The 20,515-nt window shown below is 37.9% G+C and overlaps 1 protein-coding gene across 7 annotated transcripts in view; it reads left to right on the plus strand.

The window, feature by feature from the left end:
• Window positions 1-20,515, plus strand: part of nhsl2 (NHS-like 2) — a 63,352-nt gene that overhangs the window by 33,684 nt on the left and 9,153 nt on the right. For 4 of the 7 annotated variants that reach the window (XM_043244437.1, XM_043244438.1, XM_043244439.1 and 1 more), the window contains exons 2-3: window positions 15,685-15,837; window positions 20,361-20,503. In XM_043244437.1, coding sequence (XP_043100372.1) covers window positions 15,685-15,837; window positions 20,361-20,503 — 296 coding nt within the window. Of the gene's footprint in view, window positions 1-2,517; window positions 2,629-15,684; window positions 15,838-20,360; window positions 20,504-20,515 lie in introns of those variants that run through there. The other 3 variants (XM_043244443.1, XM_043244444.1, XM_043244442.1) reach the window with 2 other exon arrangements.

Below are 20,515 nucleotides of genomic sequence, written 5' to 3' on the forward strand. Positions count from 1 at the left end.
CCTTAAGAAGCATGTACCCACACAGACACCGAAGACAGCCGGAGTCGGAGAGGATCAGTGAGAGCGAGGAACAAAATAAAAGATGAGAGGAGAGGGGAAAGGGGTGGCGGGAAATGGATTGGGAGGAGAGAGGTTTACGACAGATGAGGAGTCATGGCAGTTGGAGACGATCAGGATGGGGAGATGAGAGAGAGAGAAAGGAGGAGGGAAGTGTGGAGATGGGGAGCTGTCACTCTGTCTCTTATCTGGGAATTAGAGAGGACACACACATGCACACTAAACGGGTACAAGCAAACATACATCTCTTTAACACTATCACACTCTCTCCAGAAGATCCTAGATGGAAGAATGCAGATAAATTCCAGTGCTTCAGGGACACAAAAGCTACACGTCTTAAGTAGAGATGAACCTATTCATGGCAACAGAGCTCCCCAGCTGAGCCTCTGTGGTGTTTAAAAAAGGCAGCTTCACAGTATTTTTACGGAGCAGAATCAAGCACACGTCTCTTTGTCTTTCAGTGTTGGCTTGTTAAATGCTGCTTGGCTTTCATTCATAATCCACTGTGCAATGTATTGTGATGGGATCCTGAATCTGTCTGATTCTGTTATGTCTTATTTCTAAATTTGTGTCCAGCATTAAGTTTTGGCATGTATTTAAGTAGATGGTTTCAAATAGTCAGTATGAAGTGATGCAGTTTGGGATTTTATTTCAATTCTTCTTGTTTTGATTCTGAATCCAGTGTTTGTGGCACAGTGTGTTTTTCAGTGTACTTGAAGATTCTGAATTCTGAAAAAGTGGTTTTGATTTGGTTTTTGATTCTGATTCCTGAATTTGTACTTGCTGGTTGCTGGAGTACTTGCTGGCTTTAAAAGAAGGAATTCAGAATAAAGGCAACTCATTGTGAATCTTGAATCTGAATCTGTTTCAAATGTTTTCTGTAAAATATTTTGTTCAGTTTACTGGAATGATCTGAATCTGAAACACTAGAAGATTCTGGATCGAAGTCTCTGTCATGCAGTGTATTTCAGCGTGAAATAAGGTGGTTATATTATAATTCTGATTCATATTTTTGTTTCTGATTCATGCCTCTAGCTCAGTGCGCAGTCTGTTGTTTTATATCATGTCATTGATGGTTGAACACAGCTCTAACTCTCAAATATTGCAGTGGGTGATGTATGCGTGTGTTTGTGTAATGTCTGGAATGCACAGTGCTCTGTACACACATTGGTTTCTATACACACATTGTTTTCATTCATACTTTTCTCTCCCAGTCTTACGTCATGCTCTCAGAGAAGGGCTGTACCCCGACATGAACAGAGAGAGAGAGAGAGAGAGAGAAAGCTGTGTGTTACTGTGTGAGACCGGGCAGCTGTTGTCATGGCAACGGACAGGTGGTATTGCCAGTCAATTGAAAGCCTGTTCGATGCTGCCTGTATGTGTGTGTGTGTGTATGTGTGTGTGCGCGCCTGTGTGTTCCTGTGTCAACCTATGAGATGTCTGCATATAAGTGATCTTCAATATGTAAACAGAAATTTTTAACATTTAAACAGATTATCAATAATACATGCCTGGTGTGAAACAGAAGTGTGTGAAAATATTTGAAACCTGTATTTAACCAATTACATGTGCCATACTTGATGAAAGTGTGTTTTTCTCACCACTGGTTCAGTGGCTCACATGATCCTTCTGAAATTAATATAATATGCTGTTTTGGTGATTATTATCAGCACTGAAAACAACACTGCCTAATATTTTTGTGGAAACCATAATATTTCTTTTAGGATTCCTATATGAATATACAAAATAAATTAAAAATGTTAAATTTACTGTCACTTTTGATCAACATCAATTAAAAATACCCTATTGATAAAAAAAAATCACACCACAAACCTTTGAAACCTTTTAAATGGCTATTTTAATGTCCTTAAACACCTTCCATAAACATATTTTTTTTTTTTAAGGTAAAAGTCCCCATTGACTCCCATATTAGCGAGAGAAATACTATGGAAGCCAATGGGGAACATAAATTGTTTGATTACTAGCATACTTATAAAATGTTGTAGGTTATGTTCAACATATGTTTAAGAAACTTATATAAGTTTGCAACAACTTAAGGGAGATTTAATTGTGACAAAATGTTTATTTTGGGGAGATTTATCCCTTCTTTATGAAGTTACCATGCATGGGCATTGAGCTCATCAGTTGGTGCTTGGCAAGCGTTAACTTTGGACACTGGTCAGTGTTTTGCTTGAGCGGTTGGTTAATGTTCAGTGTGGCTGTGTCCTGTTGGACTTTGTGGTCTTTATAGCTGCTGAGATCGCTTGTGAGCGTTTCCAGACGTCTCATTGGTTGTTTTGCTGTCACCTCCAGCAGGACAGGAAGGCACTCGTGAGCATGGGAAGGAAAAAGCAGTGCTGCTTTGACAATAGAGTGGGGAGGGGGACAAGCTAAAACACTGAGTGCTCATGTATCCTGCCTCTTTCTCTCCTTCCCTCCCTCTCTCTCGCCCAGTGTCTCACTCCCACCTCAGATTTTGGTAACTCTAGGTCCGTGCATTTCTTTCTCTAACTCTCCCTCCATCTATGGATATTATAATGGAGAGGCTAGATGTCTTCAGAGGAAAAACAGGTAGGGTTAGCGATCCTGTGTGTTCTGTATGTTCTGTGTAGACCGCAAGAGCCATGACTGGAACAGAGTGCGTAATAGGATAGTTTCTTAAATATTTTAAACTCAGAGACCCACCGTGACTGCTGGAAGTATAAAGACGCTCTATAGAGAGACACTGAGGTCAGACAGTAATGCAGGAGGACGTGTGTCAGAGGGTTTCTTTGAGATGGGAGATCATCTTCTCTCCTGAAGCAGGATTTGTGAGCTTACGCTGTCAGCATTTGTGTTGTAAATGTTGTAGTCTGTCATATTTAATAATGAGTTTGAGATTTGAGAGTATATGCTTTTAGTCTGCACTGAATAAGTCTGTTGATGATTTCAAAATAATATGTTTGGGATGACAAAGTTAATGGGATTGATGTAATATGAGTTCTGCATGTAAATGGACCGCTTTGTGTGCCATTGTATGTGTGTCTGCAGCAGTGTGTGTTTACCTTTCTCATGGAATCATAACACACCTCTGTGAAAGTGATCCTGGGTCACAGAGATTCATAACAGTCTCACACACACAAAACATGCTGAAGCTCAAGACACGGTACTGCTGCCCATTTGCCATTCCAGTTTTCACTCTCCCTTGGGCTCATATTTCAGCAATGAATTCCAGCTTAAAGTCCCACAAACTCGAAATAATAACAGTGGCAAACCTACAGTAATTTACACACACACACACACACACACACACACACACACACACACACACACACACACACACACACACACACACACACACACAAAAGGCCAGTTTGAATATAGATCTGCAAATATGCTGAAGCTGCGCAGTCTGATCACATATATTCATGACAACACACTTTCTCTGCTCGTACATTACACGCTCACTCTTACGGAAGGCTTGTAGAGCTCACTGGCTAATTATGCATGTAAAATGAATGGGAGAGAAAATTAAGCCTCATAGAATTTTTATGCAAACGAGTTTCTAAATGAAGCCTTTTGAGTCCAGGCGGCCACACCGTTGACTGACAGTCTAAATGCCTGAGAGGAAAGAGCTGCTGTGAGGGTTAAACCAGTATCTGTATGTGTGTGTGTGTGCGTGTGTGTGCAGCACTTATATTTGTTCACAAATGGTTTTTTCAGACTTCTGCCAAACCTCTGTCTTTATCAGTCATCTATTGATCCTGCCAGTGACACATACGCTCCAGCAAAAGCCAGCTGTTCACAAACACAAACTCCTTGTCTCTTTCTATCTAGTTAGACTTTCGCACAAACACATTCTTCTTTTTATTTGTGACTTTTCACACAGTGCTTCTTTGCACATAGCTTGTCTTGCACATGATCTTTCCATTTTTGTCTCTCATTGCACCTTCCCTCTGTCCTGAGCCTTAGTGCTGTGCTGGAAATGAACTATAATTGTTTGTAAAAGTTTGTAAATGATACTTGTTTGTCTACCATGACAGAAACGACAAGCACTTAATAAAAAGATAAATTGCTCATCGGTATTGCTCACTTCCCCATTTATAAACTCCAGATTTACTTTGATATTTAGTAAGGTAGTGGTTGCAGTAGTTATGTTATGTATTGGGTACAACTGGTTAATTGTGAATAGTGTTACTGAGATTAGGTCAAATTATTTTAATATCCCTTTCTCGCAAACTATTTACAACTTTTGCCTCAGAGTCCTATTTTTCAATTTATTAATAGTAAGATAGTTGTTAAGGGGTAGATTTAGGATTTAAAATTTGGTCATGCAGAATAAGGTGTTACACACACATCTTTTCTGAAACCTGACACTCAATCACCAGGACCACACAAGAAGTCTGCAAAACCATTTACTAATTTTCTGCTTTTGTTTTCAATTTCATAAACAACTTTTTCCAAAACACAAAACAATACTCTATGTACCACAAAATCTAAGTAGAATTAATATTAGGGCAAAGATGTTTGCAAATGCATGCGTTTGAGAAGTGTTTGTGATATTTTGAATGCAGTGCTTCCTTTTGCGAGAGACGTATCTCTAAAGGAGGTCAGATCCACTTAATCCACCCTTATGTGTTCCTTCCTGAGCAGGAAGGAGCTCTGAAGAAGTCTCTCTTTCTTTAACCTTTACTGAGGGTTCATTTATTTACCCCTCAGTAGGTTAGTGTAGCCTTTGTGTTGGACAAACTTTAGATGCCTAAATCCTGATGTCAGCACATTAAAGCAGCGTCCTCCAGACTTTGTCTGTCTTTGACCTCTGTGTTCATGCCCAAGAGAGTCATTCCCTGAGGAATGAGCTGACAGCTCGCTGCCTCCGTATCCCTTCTCCCGTTACTTTCATTCATCTACACCTTCAAAGATCTCTTTTCATCACAGAGTCTGTGTGCTGTGACAGGAAGTGGATGAAGTGCCATTTCCTGTCAGTAACGCTGTTGAGACAATAGAACCTGGAAGTTATCTAAAGGGCATTAGTGTCTACTCTACTTTATTGCGTGTATAAACTGTAGGTCTAAGCATTAGCGGTGATTGTTACACAGCTCGCTGGAATACTTTACTTTAATCGGCCACTTGTGGCATACTGGGGTTGAATATTTTTGTATAATTACTATTAAACTGACCGTTAATTAACTGTTGTCCCAGGCAACCAATTTGCTACATAGTTGTGCTAGCTTTATATCTCTCATATCACTCTGTGGTCTCTTTCTTCTCACATCGTGAAATAATTTAAACTCAAGTTATTGTGTCTAAGTGATTTCATTCCATTTATTTATGGGAAAATACAGTCAGCTTGTCATTATGCCTTATGTGTGTACCTGCTTAATCATACTTTGGGGACAAATTTGTTCCCAAAAGTGAGCTAAGCCTGACAAAATCTCTTGAAACCTCCCTTTGGGGATGTCCTCATTTGTAAAACTGGTATGGAAATAAAGTAAACAACGCTTTCTGTGATAAGGTTAGGATTAGTTTCAAAATCCATAACTATCTGTATGTAAAAAAACTGTACGTTTTGTTTCATCAGAAGCAACATTAATCTCTTATCAAAGGTTGTTTTTCAAGGACACGTGTGTTTTATACTATTTCAAAGTTGTGCGTTTTTGTCAACACTGTCAGATATTCCTAAAAATCAAATCAAATCAGGGTATATCAGGGGCAGCTGTCAATCTAAAGGACCCCCTTCCACATTCACCTCTACAGAGTACATCAGTGTCTGACATGTTCTGGTAAGTTTTATAGTTTTAGATAATTTTGTTTATATTTATTTTGTCAACCATTATATGTCAACATCCTCTTCCCATTTTCTATTAGAATATAGATTTGGCAATTTTTTTTTTTCAAATTCTTCCAAATTTTGTCAGCATCATCATATTTTACCACTGTAAGATTTTCTGATGGTGGTGACGGGCTAGCTGGGGGATGCCAGTCTATGTGAAGTCATCATATTTTTGTGGATTTCAAGTGATTTTTAATTCTATTAATTATATTGAATGTATAAAATACAGTTCAGTTTTTCTAACAAAATGTGACCTAACAGCATATATTGCTTTTGCAGACTGATAGTCTTCACTTCTAGCAGAGCTAGGGTGGAGGGAAAATAAAATTCAGGGGACACATAACACTAGATAAAACATATACATAGTACAACTGTTTTTAAAAGTTACCTTGTGATAATAGCAGATTCACAGCATCATTTGTGTTCCAAATAATTTTATATATATATATGTGAATCTTGAATTAAGCATCATAAAGCTATTTAATACAGTAGCTCATTAATTCAATGTATTTAATAGTTTTGAGTTATTTGAGTTATTTGATAGTTGATAGCTGCATGCCGACATATAGCACTGTTGTGCTTCGGGTATCCCCCCTCCCTGTCCTACTTTCCTTCATGTCTAGTTACTGTCCTATCATAATAAAGACAAAAATGCCAAAAAGTAAATCTTTTAATAAAAAGTAAAGCGAAGAAAAGAATGCATTTTAAACAACTTGCCACTGGGGCAGTACCAGAGGAACATCTTTGTTCTTTATAAACCCCTAAAAGGTTACCTACTATTAAGAACCTTTTAAGGTTAAATAAGGCACAAAGATGTCCTGATAGAGGTACTGCAGTAGCCAGCCTAATGGTACAATTTTTTGGTAATTATGTCTGAGAGTGCACACAAACAGTCCTCTGAGTTTGTATTCACATGTGAATTTTGACCAAGTGCCAGATCCTACTGTAAACGAGAATGTGCTTAAATGTGGTGCCTGTGAAAGCTCAAAGAAGCCTGGGATTTTTTTGCCCAGTTTGAAGGCAGGTTGAGCGAATACTACAGACCCGGAGCCAAAGTAAACCAGGGCAACAAATGACATCACAATAATGCTTTCCTGTGGGATTGTTCTAGATTTTTGTGTCAACACAGCAAGGGACGGAAAATAGAGCCCACCTCAGCCAATCACAACATTCAAAATGTCGATTAGATGCATAGTCTACAAACCCTGACTGACTGCTTTATAAAAGCAGGCATCAAATGTTACGTTTTTCACATGATGTAAGCTTCCGAGTCTGTATAACTTTTTAAGAATTTTCTAATGCGGATGGGTTTTCTCCATCAGATCCGTTTGTATCCAGTGTGATTCATTCCTCGTTTGGACATCATTTAAAAGCTTCACTAAATGAGAGTTATATTGGTGCTAACTGCTATAAGCAGCAGATTAAGCGTTGGCTCTGACACCACAGTATGACTGTACAACATTAATCCCCATCAGCCACCACCAAACACGCATAAAACCGGAAACTGGACAAAAGTTCACAGCATTTGTAGCATGAGCTTATTTTGTTTTTCGAGGAAAAATGTCTCTTGCCCTTTCTTTTGATTGAGTCATTTCTAGCCCACTCATGCTTGGACACTAACTATCTGCTGCACATCAGTGGATTTTCTGTGGGGACGTTAAAACATCACATCAGCTTATACGAGCTCAGCTTCAACCCGCTATCAGCTTTCTTAGATGATATCCTATTTTCTTTGCACAGGCTGTCAGGGCTTGTACTGTTTGTTCTTTAAATTCATTTTACTGCTAGTGACACAGCTTTGCTTTAAATGAATTTCTCATCTCCGTTTAGCATGCGTTTCCCCTGAGAAACGAACCTGTGAGCGACACATTATCCCACTTTCTGTGCATGTGCGATCTGATTCCATCAATGTGCCATTAGACTATTTACAAGGTAAAGACATTTAGCACCGAACACTGAACAGAAACCATATGGGGCGGTTAATTTGTCTGTCATGCCTTCAGTCTTTTAATTTGTTTAATTTCCATGTATTTTGCAAATGATTTTCTGCACAGATAAATTTAATGATGACCAATAGTATCTGCTGCCATAATAGCCGGACCTTCTTTTCCCTGTTTACGGACAAGATGTAAACACAAAAAGATACTTGACATGAACTGAAATTTCCCACCAAATCCACCATTACTCTATAGTGGGTCTGCAGTTTTAAACAAGTAGATTAGAAAATACAACAAATTTTGTTACTGCAAAAATTCCCATCGCGCACTTTTAATATGAAGATATAAGGCATAAAGGTGCATTCACACCAAGTATGGTAAATGCAACAATGGCTGTCAGTTTTCATACCAATGGACAACAGCACTTTTTATTATTATTGTGTGCTGCGTGAGCTGTTATTTCATCTGCCTCTTTAAAAATAAGAGGATTCTGATTGGTTGTATTGTTCATTAGCTGAAAGAAGATCATTCTGAAAAGTGACTAAGTTTCTTATTGTATTAGTTGTGTTGTGGACTTCCCTATTCTCACAGAATCAACTATTATTTAATGTTATAGTTATCATTAAGCTATCGTCCTTAGTGGTGAAAGTCTTAGGCCATTTGTAGATTGAAAACACTTTGAGACATATATATATATATATATATATATATATATATATATATATATATATATATATATATATATATATATATATATATATAAAAAAGTAAAACAGTCATTATATTTGCATATATAGATTATTGTTGCTTTTAAAAGTCCAAACCTTAAAATAATTACTGCATATTATTCTGTCAGTAAATGTACAAATAGCATCGTTGTAGCCTCTTGCCAGTAAGTTTTGTAATGCTGTCTTATCTTCCCTCTTATGAATAATGTAACCACATTTGGGACAAATGTGCAGGATAGTTTGTACATAGGAAATCTTTGTTTTCAGAGGAACATGAGTAGATGGATAAGGCCAAAGGGAATGTGAGGTGAAGAGTATTGGAGAGGATGAGAAGAGGACCAGGGGAAGATTAACTCCAGAAGGCCGGTGTTCACATTTCCTTCCTCTATGGGAAGTGTGCGAGCATGTGCGTGTTTGTTTATCAGACATACTGACACATAGACACACTTTCACTAATAGTCTGTCTTTCAGCACTTGTCATTCACACACGCTCACTGGCACCAGAGGAAACAGACGGGGAGGGGTGAAGCAGTGGAGGAAGCGGCAGTCACTACAGTCAGCACTGCTGGGACCAACACTGCAGCATATGTAAACACATCACAGCCTCACCAACACTCACTGCCATGTTTCTGTGCAAAACATGTGGAATGGAGGAGGTGTCATGGAATCTGTGCAACTGGGAAAGAGGACTGTGTTCATGAGAGAAATAATGCCTCTAATGTGTGCGTGAGTGTGTGAGCAAGAATAACTAAAGTCTACACAATCAACATTATTTATTACTCTCAGGTTGATGTGTTCTATTCTGTTCTATTCTATTGTATTCTATTCTACTCTGCATCCAAAACCCTGGCACCATGATATCAAAATTGGCATTTGTGGCTTTTGGTTAACCTCTTTCACTGTACTGTATATTGTTTCATAACGGATTGAATTCACAAAATTGAACCGTTTTTCATGTCCACGTGTTGAAGCGACTCAAACAATGTCAATGCTAATTTTACCAGAGGATCCACTCCAAAAACTGTGTATTTTCCCCCATGGAATGCGAATTTTACCAGGGAACCCCCTTGAAACGCCATTGGGCTAATTTTGAGCAGCAATTGGGTGGGTTTTGTTGTGAACACCTGGCAACTCTGACTATTGCCTTCTGTAGATCTGCTTATAGCTAAACTGAATTTGTTTCAGAAATTAACAGAATAATCGAACTATACCAACACTAAACTGACTTCATCTCATGTACATTAGGCATTTTGATTCTGTTGGTATACATGTTGATTTTTTTATTGATTTACCAGTTGTGAAGCTTCTTTGAAACAATCTGTATTGTATAGAGCACTATATAAATAAAGGTGACTTGACTTGACCAAATTTAGCAGATTTGGGCTTATACAAACAGAACATATTTTTGCATTTCACTGCACTGCAGTTTTTCAATATAAACATGTGCTAGACAGAAATATTTGACTAGTGTGTTTGCGTCTTTTCCAGTGAGTGTTCTAAAATGGGGGCACACAAGTTAAAAGAAGTTCAGCTTTTAAAGGGGTCATGAACTGCATTTTAAATTATTTTGTACTGTTCTCTGAGGCCCGCTTATAATGTTATCAAGATTTTTACATAAAATAAATATAATTTAAGAAGTTAATAAGCTATTTTCGGTCCTTTTTTGACTCTGCCGTTGTGGATTATAGACTCAGAAGTAAACGCCCACTGCTATAATTGGTAAATATTTGTGTACGTTTGACAGCTTACATTCTTCATAGATGGACCCTGCTGTGATTGAATACTGAGTAAATATCAAACAATCTAAGTAATAGTGATCATGTGACAAAAACAATTACAGTTGGATCCAATAGAGTCAGCACAGCATCGTCTTTTTTTCCTTTTTTCGTCATCTTTCTGAATTGTGCCTTGTTTGTAAACAAATCCACAGTAAAATGACGTGAACAAAAGACCAAGTTCTTTCTGCTGCGGTCTGGAAGTTAGGGTAGAACATTCAAAAGGTCCTCTTTTTGGCAGACTGGCATTATTACAAACTCTAGACTAATGAAAAAAGTTTTGAGTTCTGAAACTTACAGGATGCTTTTATAGTACAGCCACCTTCTATGTGTCAAAAGATAAAGGGAATTTAGATTTCTCAGTTTATGACCGTTTTAAAGACTAATTCACGCTGCACTGTCAGATGTCGACCAATGATGACAGTTACCAGTTTACTGTACACTACGTCAGACATTTCACGACAAACCGTGACTGAACATGCACAGATCAACAGTAACAGATGCCACCCAACAAAATCCAACTAACACTGGTCATCATCTGTCAACACACTGTGAATTAGCCTTTAAAAAATTAGTTTTTAGACCTTGCCTTTTTTTCATTCCACTACCCTGTCTTGTTTTCCGGAAACATTTTTTGTCCAATAAATCACTGTAGTATATGAGTGTAAATACCACCTGCCTCTTCCTAGAAATAGCAAGTAGCAAATCATGGTTTGTTTTGTTTTCAGTTGTCTCTCGCACATAATTTCCTTTCACCGAGTGAGAATGAATTGGCTCAAATTTATTCATTTTGAAAGTGTCTTCATTGCTTTCGTCCATTGTAAAAGCTGTCAAATGTAGTTTTGCTAAGAAAAGGAAAGACTGGCCAAAACATGTCCCGCCCATCTTACTACAGTGTTTCAATAGGAAATGCATCACGCAGGAAAGAAAAGAGAGCTCTGGCTTTATCTGTAGTAGTAAGCTATATGACTCCAGTATAAGAATGTTTCATTCTGTGCTCACAGCTTCTCTATCAGACCATACAGTTACCATGGAGAGAAAAACAACAGAGAGACACATTATTTCCATAAATATGAGCCTTGTCCATGTAGGGTGTGAGTCTGGCTCATACTTTATGTGTTGAGTTCACACTTGGATCGTAGGTTTCAACCCTCAGCTGAATATTTCCATGTGGATGTGGCAGCCGAGAGCGGATGTTAGTGTTTTCATCATTAGCCGATCGATTTAATTAATTGAGCGGCTGTTTTATGCGATCACTGTGAGGTCTGAGATTGGTTTTGCCTCATACACACCATCTGCCGTTGTAAATCACGTTCATTCACCGCAGTGTTTTGCAGCTTTTTATTGGTGCTTGTCCAGGTGTGGTGGTGATGTTGTCATGAACCTTTCCTTTAACTCTATCGTACATTTTTGAGTAACAGATCACTATCGCCTTCCGTTCGGTGCTGCTGTGTACGTTCTCTGTGTGCACCCAGTAAAAAACCCATCAAGGGCTGTAGTCTTGCTTGACGGTGTGGAAAGGCTTCAATCTCACACATCAGTGAAAGGAGAGGAAAAGATTGGGTGAAGGGCAGAAAGAGTTTGGATTGGGATTCATGCCACTACAATTATCCTGTGAGAGTAATTGCTTTTGGCAGCACTCTCTGTACGATCACAGAGCAAAAACACAATTTGATTCCTGCGTGTACGTGAGAAAATTGTGCGAGCCGATACAGGTTGGTGAGGGACACTGACACCGTTTACAAGTGTGCTCTTTACTCATATTGAATCTGTGCAAGCTTCTGTCAGCATGTTTCCGTAACACTTTAGATTAGGGAACTTAACTTCACTATGAACTGAGAGTTTTCCTTCAATAAACTGCTTATTAATAGTCGGTAAGGTAGTCGTTATGTTTAGGTGTTGGGTTGGATTAGGGGATCTTGAACACGGTCATTCAGAATAAGTCAGTGTTAATGTAGCAGATAAGTGGAAATAAACAGCCAATGTACTAGTAATATGCACACTAATAAGCAGTCAAGCTATGGATAAAAATATGAGAATATCTGATGATAATAAAAAGGGAATCATTCATCAAAGCTCTCAGTGTCGACTGAGTAAAGAATATTTTATGGAAGTGAATCTTAATTTTATGCACTAATTATTAGCTATATATATATATATATATATATATATAACCAAGGAGTCTTTGAGAGGGAAAGTGTTGACACTGTGTTGACTCAAAAAATAAAACTCTATACAGCTCTACATAGCTGTGAGACCAGATTTCACTGTTATCAATCTTCTAGTGTGCTGTGAATGTGAGGGAAGAAGAAATGTGATTGGTCACCTTGTCAATAATTCCCACCTGTCATGTTTTCTTCAATACTATAATTGGATGATTACACTGTCAGTTTAATACTGAACACAGAGGTAGACTTTTGGTTATCATGTGATCTTAAGTCATCTGATCTTAAAGGGTTAGTTCATTCAAAAATGAAAATTCTGTCATCTTTTACAAATATAGTAAACATAATCTCAAACGTGCCTGCTTGACATATCAATGCACATTTCTCATCAGAAGACTTGTATTGCTTGACATTAATATACATTAATTAATATACATTAATTTTACAATGTTTTTTCTGATGTTTTGGTGTAATGAATTTTCAATAGAGGGACAGAAATCTCTCAGGTTTCATTAAAAAAAAAATCCTCATTTGTATTTCATAAATGAACAAAAGCCTTATGGGTTTAGATAAAAGCCCTCCTTTATTATAAACACAAAGCCTAAATTGATTTAAAGCAAAACTGGATGTCTTGATGTGCTTTGCCTGGCCTAACAAGCACAAACTGTGTTAAAATTACATGTGGGGAAGATAAAAACTAAAACCCACAAGATTTGTGCAACCCACAAAAACATTTGTGCAAAATCTCACAGACCAGTAATTTATAATTATGTTTTTATGCAATCAAAGCTTTAAACTTCGCTTGTGTCCTAATATTCATGTACAACAGCAAACGAATATGTAGAAAAAGAAGTTTGGTAGACTACCGTGTTGTAAAACAGAAAACTCTAAATGAGCTGTGCACCTTTTCGAATTTTGATTGGCTACATTTCAGTCTGATGATGAATAGGCTGTTTGTCAAGATAGTACCTAATACTAGATCTATGTTGTTTGTGTCGACGCTTGTCAGCACTTTGCTTGCTTAACATTAATTGCAATATATAAGTTGCTTTTTAATATACTGTAAGTAAACATTTTTTTTTCTAATGATAAAAACATGACCTATATTACCTAAAGTGCAGTTACCTAAATGCATCTAATTTTTGGGAGAGCTGTTTACATGTATTCCTCACGAGGATCTGTTTCATCAGACATTCTCTTTAATATTTATATAAATATTTACATATTACATATATTATGAAAACAGAGTTTAAGAAATTGATGAGTTCATAATATAAGATTTTTTCATATATTTTAGCCAGAAGCAATTATTTTGTGGTATAGGTCTGAGCAACAGATATTCTGAAACTCTAGAGGCATGTGTGTGATTATCACAAATTCTGTTGGTGAGGCTTTAGCTCCCAATTCTTTTCAAGTTTTATGTGATGCAGACAAGTCTGACAAATATCCTCCGGACAGTTGCTCCACCATGACAGTGAGATGAGTTAAAACAAAATGCGTATAAATGTTGAAGAGGGTAACACCAGTAGCCTTGTTGTTTTTCCATGTTTCTTTTGGCTATTGTTAACCTTTAACCAGATAAGCCAGACAGAGACAGGCTTAGTATCACCAAATTCTACACAAAAAAATATACTTTTAATCAACACAGCGAATTCGTAATGGCTTGCATGACATGATACACTCGCATGTGAAGACAAGTAGTTTCTCAAGTGGCCTCTGTCTTGCTGCTGTCATGTCATGTTTAATGTCCTGTAGTTCAAAGATCCAGCTCATGCAAGTTAATCAGCCACTAATGAAGGTGAGGACATTGGGCTAATTAAGCGTAGCATGTATAGGACTGAGTACAGGGGAGTTCAGCTGGTGAGCAGGAAATGGAAACATGGAAAGATTAGATTTTAGACATAAGGCCATTTCCGTAATCTTACAACACTATGGAATTAATTCGTTTTTGTTTATTATTATTCTGTGGATTTATTATATCACACCAATCGGCCCGTACTATAGTGAAAGGTCCAAAATCAAAATGCATTGTTTGATCCTGACAGAAGACTTCTAGAACAGGCTAGCTGCACCTTTCCGATCTTATTTGCCATTCGCACACATCCCTCCTTTAAAGCCCCTTCTGTTTGTCCTGATGTTCAGCATGTTGACTTTGCTTTGAATTCCATCAATCTTTATGCTTTGAAAATTAAGCAGAGTTATGTAAGAGGGAGAAATAGCATATTAATTTCCTCTTGGAGAACTAGTGCTGAAGTTGTAATTAAGTGTGCTCAGTTAACCTCTCGGGAGATAAGCGAGCGTCCTTTTTCATCAGTGTCTTTTTCTGTCTCTCTGCAGTAAGCTTTAAATAAAGACATGTTGTTGGTGTTCAGGATTATAAAATTCGTAAAAATGTATGAATCATATTGCCCACACCATTATATTACACGACCTCACCGTGTGGCGTTTTTGTCAAAAGAGTATTATATTTTGTTCTTTTTTTATTATATTATTAGTCACGATGAACACACTACTTAAAATGTATAATTTAAAATATTTTATCATATAAATTTTTACTAGGGCAGTCATCTCTTATTCTGATTTTTTTCATAGTTCAACGGCTTCATGTGATATGAAATTAATATTTATCAGAGCAGTCAGATCTAACTAGTAAGACTGTAAAGATAGCTATATTAGCATCCACACCAACAAATGTCAAGTGCGCTCTGCAAATCAGGTGGCTTCGGACTTGACGTGCTCTGTGGGAAATTGTTTCTCTGTGTCCTGGACACTCTTCGAATTGGAGCTATTATTAAAAATGTATAGTTATAGGTGTTATTATTAATGTCTTTGGTGGCTTTTAACGTACAGAACTACCATAAACCAAGAGCAGTAAAACACTGCATGCCAGCATGCCTTTTCTGTTGGGTGTCCAGACAGAAAACATATTAGGGTTGTAATTAAATAATTGTTATTAATTGTTAGCCCTTTAATTGCCGATTCCGTGTGCGCTTCATTTGCTCTGTTGGATGTTTCCACCTCTCTCCTGCCATAGTATGCAAATGTCTAAAAACATATGTAAATTGTATCGGTTTATATTTATGTATCTTTTCTCTCCCCTCCCTTCTTTCCGCATCTCTCTCTCTCTCTCTCCTTTTCTCTTGCTCTGACTTCCTCCTTCTATCTGCATCTCTTGTTCTTCTCCCCTCCCTCTGTCTCTCTCTCTGCCAGCCGCCACCAACTTGGACTCGGAGAGCAAACGAACGGCCCACTTCCAATCGTCATGGCAACAGCATGTGAATGTGTTCGGCTCGTGGAGTAGGCCGGAGTGTGTGCAGGAACTGCACCAGGAGGCTCAGCTGAACCTACAGAGTCTGCTGCAAGGTAGGAGAGTCAGCTGCCGGCGCGTCGTCTGTGTGTTTCCGTGCCACCAGAGGTTGTGTAGCCCGACCGTCCGCCTGCGGGGTCTGCCTATCATGTGTTTTCATTTTGTTTTTGTGGGTGTGTGTTTCGCGTCGCCTTGCATGCTGGCTGTCTGTCTGTGAATATCCTCCACTTCCATCCCCATTCCGTGTTTCCCAGTGCGTGTAAGAGAGGCACTATTTGTTTTTCTATTCCTCTGAGCATCCTCATGTTTTCCCTCCACTCGCCTCCCCATCGTTCCCTCTCTATTTCTGACTCATACTTTGTCCTTCTTTATGATCCATTAGATTCATTTCCATTTGCAGATAATACACAGAGTCTCCCTTTCTCTTTCGTGTTTTTTTTTCGTTCGTGAATGAATATGCCAGTGCTTGTGGCTCTTGCAGTCTTGTGTGACTGTACATGGTTGAATTTCCCTCTTTTATCTCTTTCTTGTTTGATGCCTGCTATTAATATATATCTGTGAGGTACGAGATGCTATTCTGGTTTAAGCTCCTCTTCAGATCGACTGGGCAGCTGTTGCTTAAACAACAGTGAGTGGGTGGTCAGTGTTTATGAATGTGTGGCACCGTGCTATGTGCATAAACAGCAATTTTCCTTTGCATATGTCTTTCTGCCATTCACGGTTGCAGGCAGCCAAATATCAAGACATGGGAAGAGCACGAAAAGTTTAAGAATCAATCACTGAAAGCCTGCTGATATACCATTTATTCCAAATTTGACAGCCTAATAGAATATGTGCCATAGACATTATTCCTTTCAACTTTAAAAACACTCAACTTTGAAGAAAAAACCCAGTTATTACAGTTGTGTAAAATTCCACAGTGCTTTACAGTTGATATTAATAATGTTAGAAAATCTTGCCATTATTAACATAAATAATATACAATGTCACATTTACAATTAGTAGTATTTAGTTTACAATAGCAGTATTCGTTTAGTAAGCACTTTTGATTGCAGTCGTTAAGAAGTAAATATATACAAAAAACACGCTTGTTTTCTATTTAAAGGTGCAGTAAGCGGTTTCTGACAAATGTGGCTAAAAGTGAATCTGGTACCAAATACACTTGTAGCCAATCGCCTGTAAGGGGCGTGTCCACTCATGGTGCCTGTGTTGCATGGATTCCTATTAAAATGATTTTGCCTGCAAAGTTTTAATAATCTTCACTAAAAATGTTTGTATATTAAACATGAATACGTTTTTCTATTGACGTAGCTGATTTATCTTTTTGTGGCATTGTTATCTATTTAAATTATATCATTATTAGTATTATCACTATTAGTAAGGAGACACATAGTGCTTAATCTAATCAGTGACATTGTACTTATATCCCATCCCCCCAATGCTTATAAATTATTTCTGTTCAGTTATGCACGAGTAATGTAATAGAAATTCCCCTACGCACGCGACTTAAGTTTAGCTGGGAGCATCTACTGGCGACGCTAAGCGTTTAGTGATAAAACCTTCATAGTTATGAATCCGGCAATATCTTGCTCATTTTAAACACTATCACTTGGGAGTGACATCTCTAGTGTTTCACTAAACCTGCTGTGCAGCAGTAACCAGACAGACCCCAAACAATGTCCTTAAATATGCTTTAATCACAGCCTAGAGGGCCTCATATCAATCACAGAGAATCCCCAGCATCAAGGATGCAATCGTAACTATAAGGAAGGTACACAGCCAAGGTAATATTATGTCACATTGCATAATTTTCTTCTAATATGATTGGTTCACTTATATGGTAAATCAACTCATGAGATTGTATTTTGTAGTTTCTAGCAGTCTATTGCAATGCTACTGAAGGTTATGACATTTCTGTTCCTTAACAAAAGTGATTACATTTAAAATTTTCTTCATAGAAACAAAGACCAAATGGAATACAGACCAGACAAAAACTGCCCAAACTGACAAGAAAAGGGGCATTGTTGCTCTTGACCTCTTCCATTCCTCTACTGCATACACAAGACAAGGAGTGACCCATATTTAATAAATGGGTGGTTTTCAGTGAGCATCTTGTTTGGCGATGCTTTGAGGTCATTCATGACCACTCATTCACGCTTGAGTGGTTGGCATCTTGTCTAGGCGAGCCATTTGATTGGCTGATAAGAATGGAGATTTTTGAGTCCCATTAGTTTTACTGACTAGCCCAAGATCAGGTCAGGGAAGCAGGGGAGAGTGTGTTTGAAATACCTTCACACACACAGACATACACACGCTTGCTCAGTCTTGCTGTTGCTTCTGGTACTCTCTCCCATACATCAGCTTTGAAGTTTTTTTATTGGTCTTTGAAGCCTACCTTTCCGTAGAGGCCTGTATGAACCAACCAGTGTTTCGGTGAGTTCTGACACTCTGTCTGGTTTACTTTCTTCTCTCTTGGTTGAAACTTATTTTAGTATAGATTTCAAACAATACCTGCTGTATCCATTGTAATTCTCCCATAAGCAGCTATACTGAACTTTATTTATTACTTTATTATTTTAATACCATTCAAAAGTTTGGGGTCAGTAAGATTTTTTTTTAAATACTTTTTTTTTCAAGACGTCTCTTATGCTCAACAAGGCTTCATGCATTTAATCAGAAATACAGCAAAATACAGTAATGTTGTAAAAAATTATTACAATTTAACTTTTCTTTTAAAAAATTTAAAATGTAAATTTTTTTATTTTTAATTTTATTAACAATATAATAAATATTATGTTTATTAAAGTCTAGTGTTTTTAAGCATTTTACATTTATTCCAAAATAATAATTCTAGGCAGTAAGAATTTTAACTATATATTTTATTTAGTAACTTATGTTCAGCTATTCCTTTCAGTTGTTAACTATTTTGAATTTTCCGGATCATCCGCCATAAAAGCTAAGTAAATATCGATCACATACACTGAGAATTACTTTAAATTTTCACTTCCTAAAAAGTCCCACAAACCATTTTTTGTTTTATTTTGTGGCAGTTGTTTACTTTTATTAGTCTGATTTGCAGAAGAAGTGGAGAAGGAGTGGTATCCAATCATATCACGATGGAGGCATTGCCTCCTCTCACATGATTTTCCCCCATTCATTCTTAATTACCCTCCACCAAACTTACCACAATCTGTAGGGGGTCTCTTAAAACTCGGGCTCAGGAAGCAAGAGGGATGAGGATTGAGGATTGCTGTTGGACAATCTTTCTTTAGAGAAACTATTTTATATTTTGTAATATTGTCATTGTTTTATTTTTGTTCTCAAGAATTTTTTTTCTCATCCAATATTTTGAGGAGGCAATGCCTCCTTCACCATCTCTAAGGAAATGCCCCTGTCTCTAATATAGCACAGTGTTTGGAAAAGTGAGGATAGTTAAGTATAATAACGAGGAATGCTCAGTGGTTTGTAGAAGGCTTTGCAAGTTGGCCTGTGTTTGCAGTTGGTTCTTGTTACAGCCCTGGGGAACTAATAGTCATAACGCATTCCAAAACACAACCGTCTTTTTTAGACTTCTTTTTGCTTTCCATGGGATTTTACAAAGCAGATTGCATAGTTTGGTCCATCAGTCTATGCAGTGCAAGTGTTTCCTAGAGTAATTTGAGGTGTAAGGCTAACTGAAGCATTGTCTCCCTGTGTATCTCATTAGTGTAGCGATTTGAAAGCCATCTGGTCAAGCATCATTCCTGGAATAGAACTGTCTTCATTTAGCGTGATAAATAAAATGCCACCACATATTTAAAAGTAGCGCATGTGGAGGTACACAGTACTAGGCTGTAGTTTTGCTGCAGTCTCGATCGTGTTTTAGTAGAGGTTTAGGATTTCAACTGTGTGCTCTGTCCCAGCATGTGAAGAGGGCTCTACTCAATGAGGCTAAATTCGGGGCTTGGGGCTATTGTTGACTCCGGAGGTATGCCATTGTCTTAGACAGCCTGCCATTGCTAGGCAACCCCAAGTCTAAGAGTGCGGCATCCCAGTTCGGAAAAAGAGGGATCAACCCCCCCTAAACACCACACAGGCCGTATTATTGAGGACCTCTCATAGAAAAAATAGTTCTATATACTAAGATGGCATTCACAATAACAACACTCAACCTATCCTGCTGGCATTTTTAGATTTAAAATGATTTGGGCAATTTATGAGCCTTTCAGAAACCTAAATGTCCTCTCAAGGGAGTATTTGACATTTGAGGACATTTTTAAAAATTCGGCTCCTGCTAGTATAGCCAAATCAGCCTACTTACTGAACAGTAAAAGATAAAGACATTAATACAGTGTTTAAGTGTGTGTGTTTTAAGTATATAGTGGGAGGGGAGAATGTTTTGGGGGATTAAAATGGCTACAAGAATGGGGTGGGGTCTTGTGAGGGGAGTCCTTGGAATGAATGTAATGGTAATCATTCTGTTTACAAGAGCCCTAGGGAACATTTCTGATGAAGCAGGAGAGAGATTTCAGTTGATTTCAGTGTCTCTTAGAGCTGTTGCTAACTTTAAAACTAGCATGTTGTATCTATGTCTACTCAGATTTTGAGGAGCAGTTGTATGATAACAGAGTGACAGGACAGACATTCAGGCACCCGTCCTCTCAAAGCTCGGAGGACACGTCAACCACCCTCAGCCGATCCCCTTCCTCACTCAACAACAAGAAGACAGAGTTCGTCTTTGTGGTAACTACTTGT

This window comes from Puntigrus tetrazona, chromosome 7, assembly GCF_018831695.1.
Source record: "Puntigrus tetrazona isolate hp1 chromosome 7, ASM1883169v1, whole genome shotgun sequence".
In the NCBI taxonomy this organism is placed as follows: Eukaryota; Metazoa; Chordata; class Actinopteri; order Cypriniformes; family Cyprinidae; genus Puntigrus; species Puntigrus tetrazona.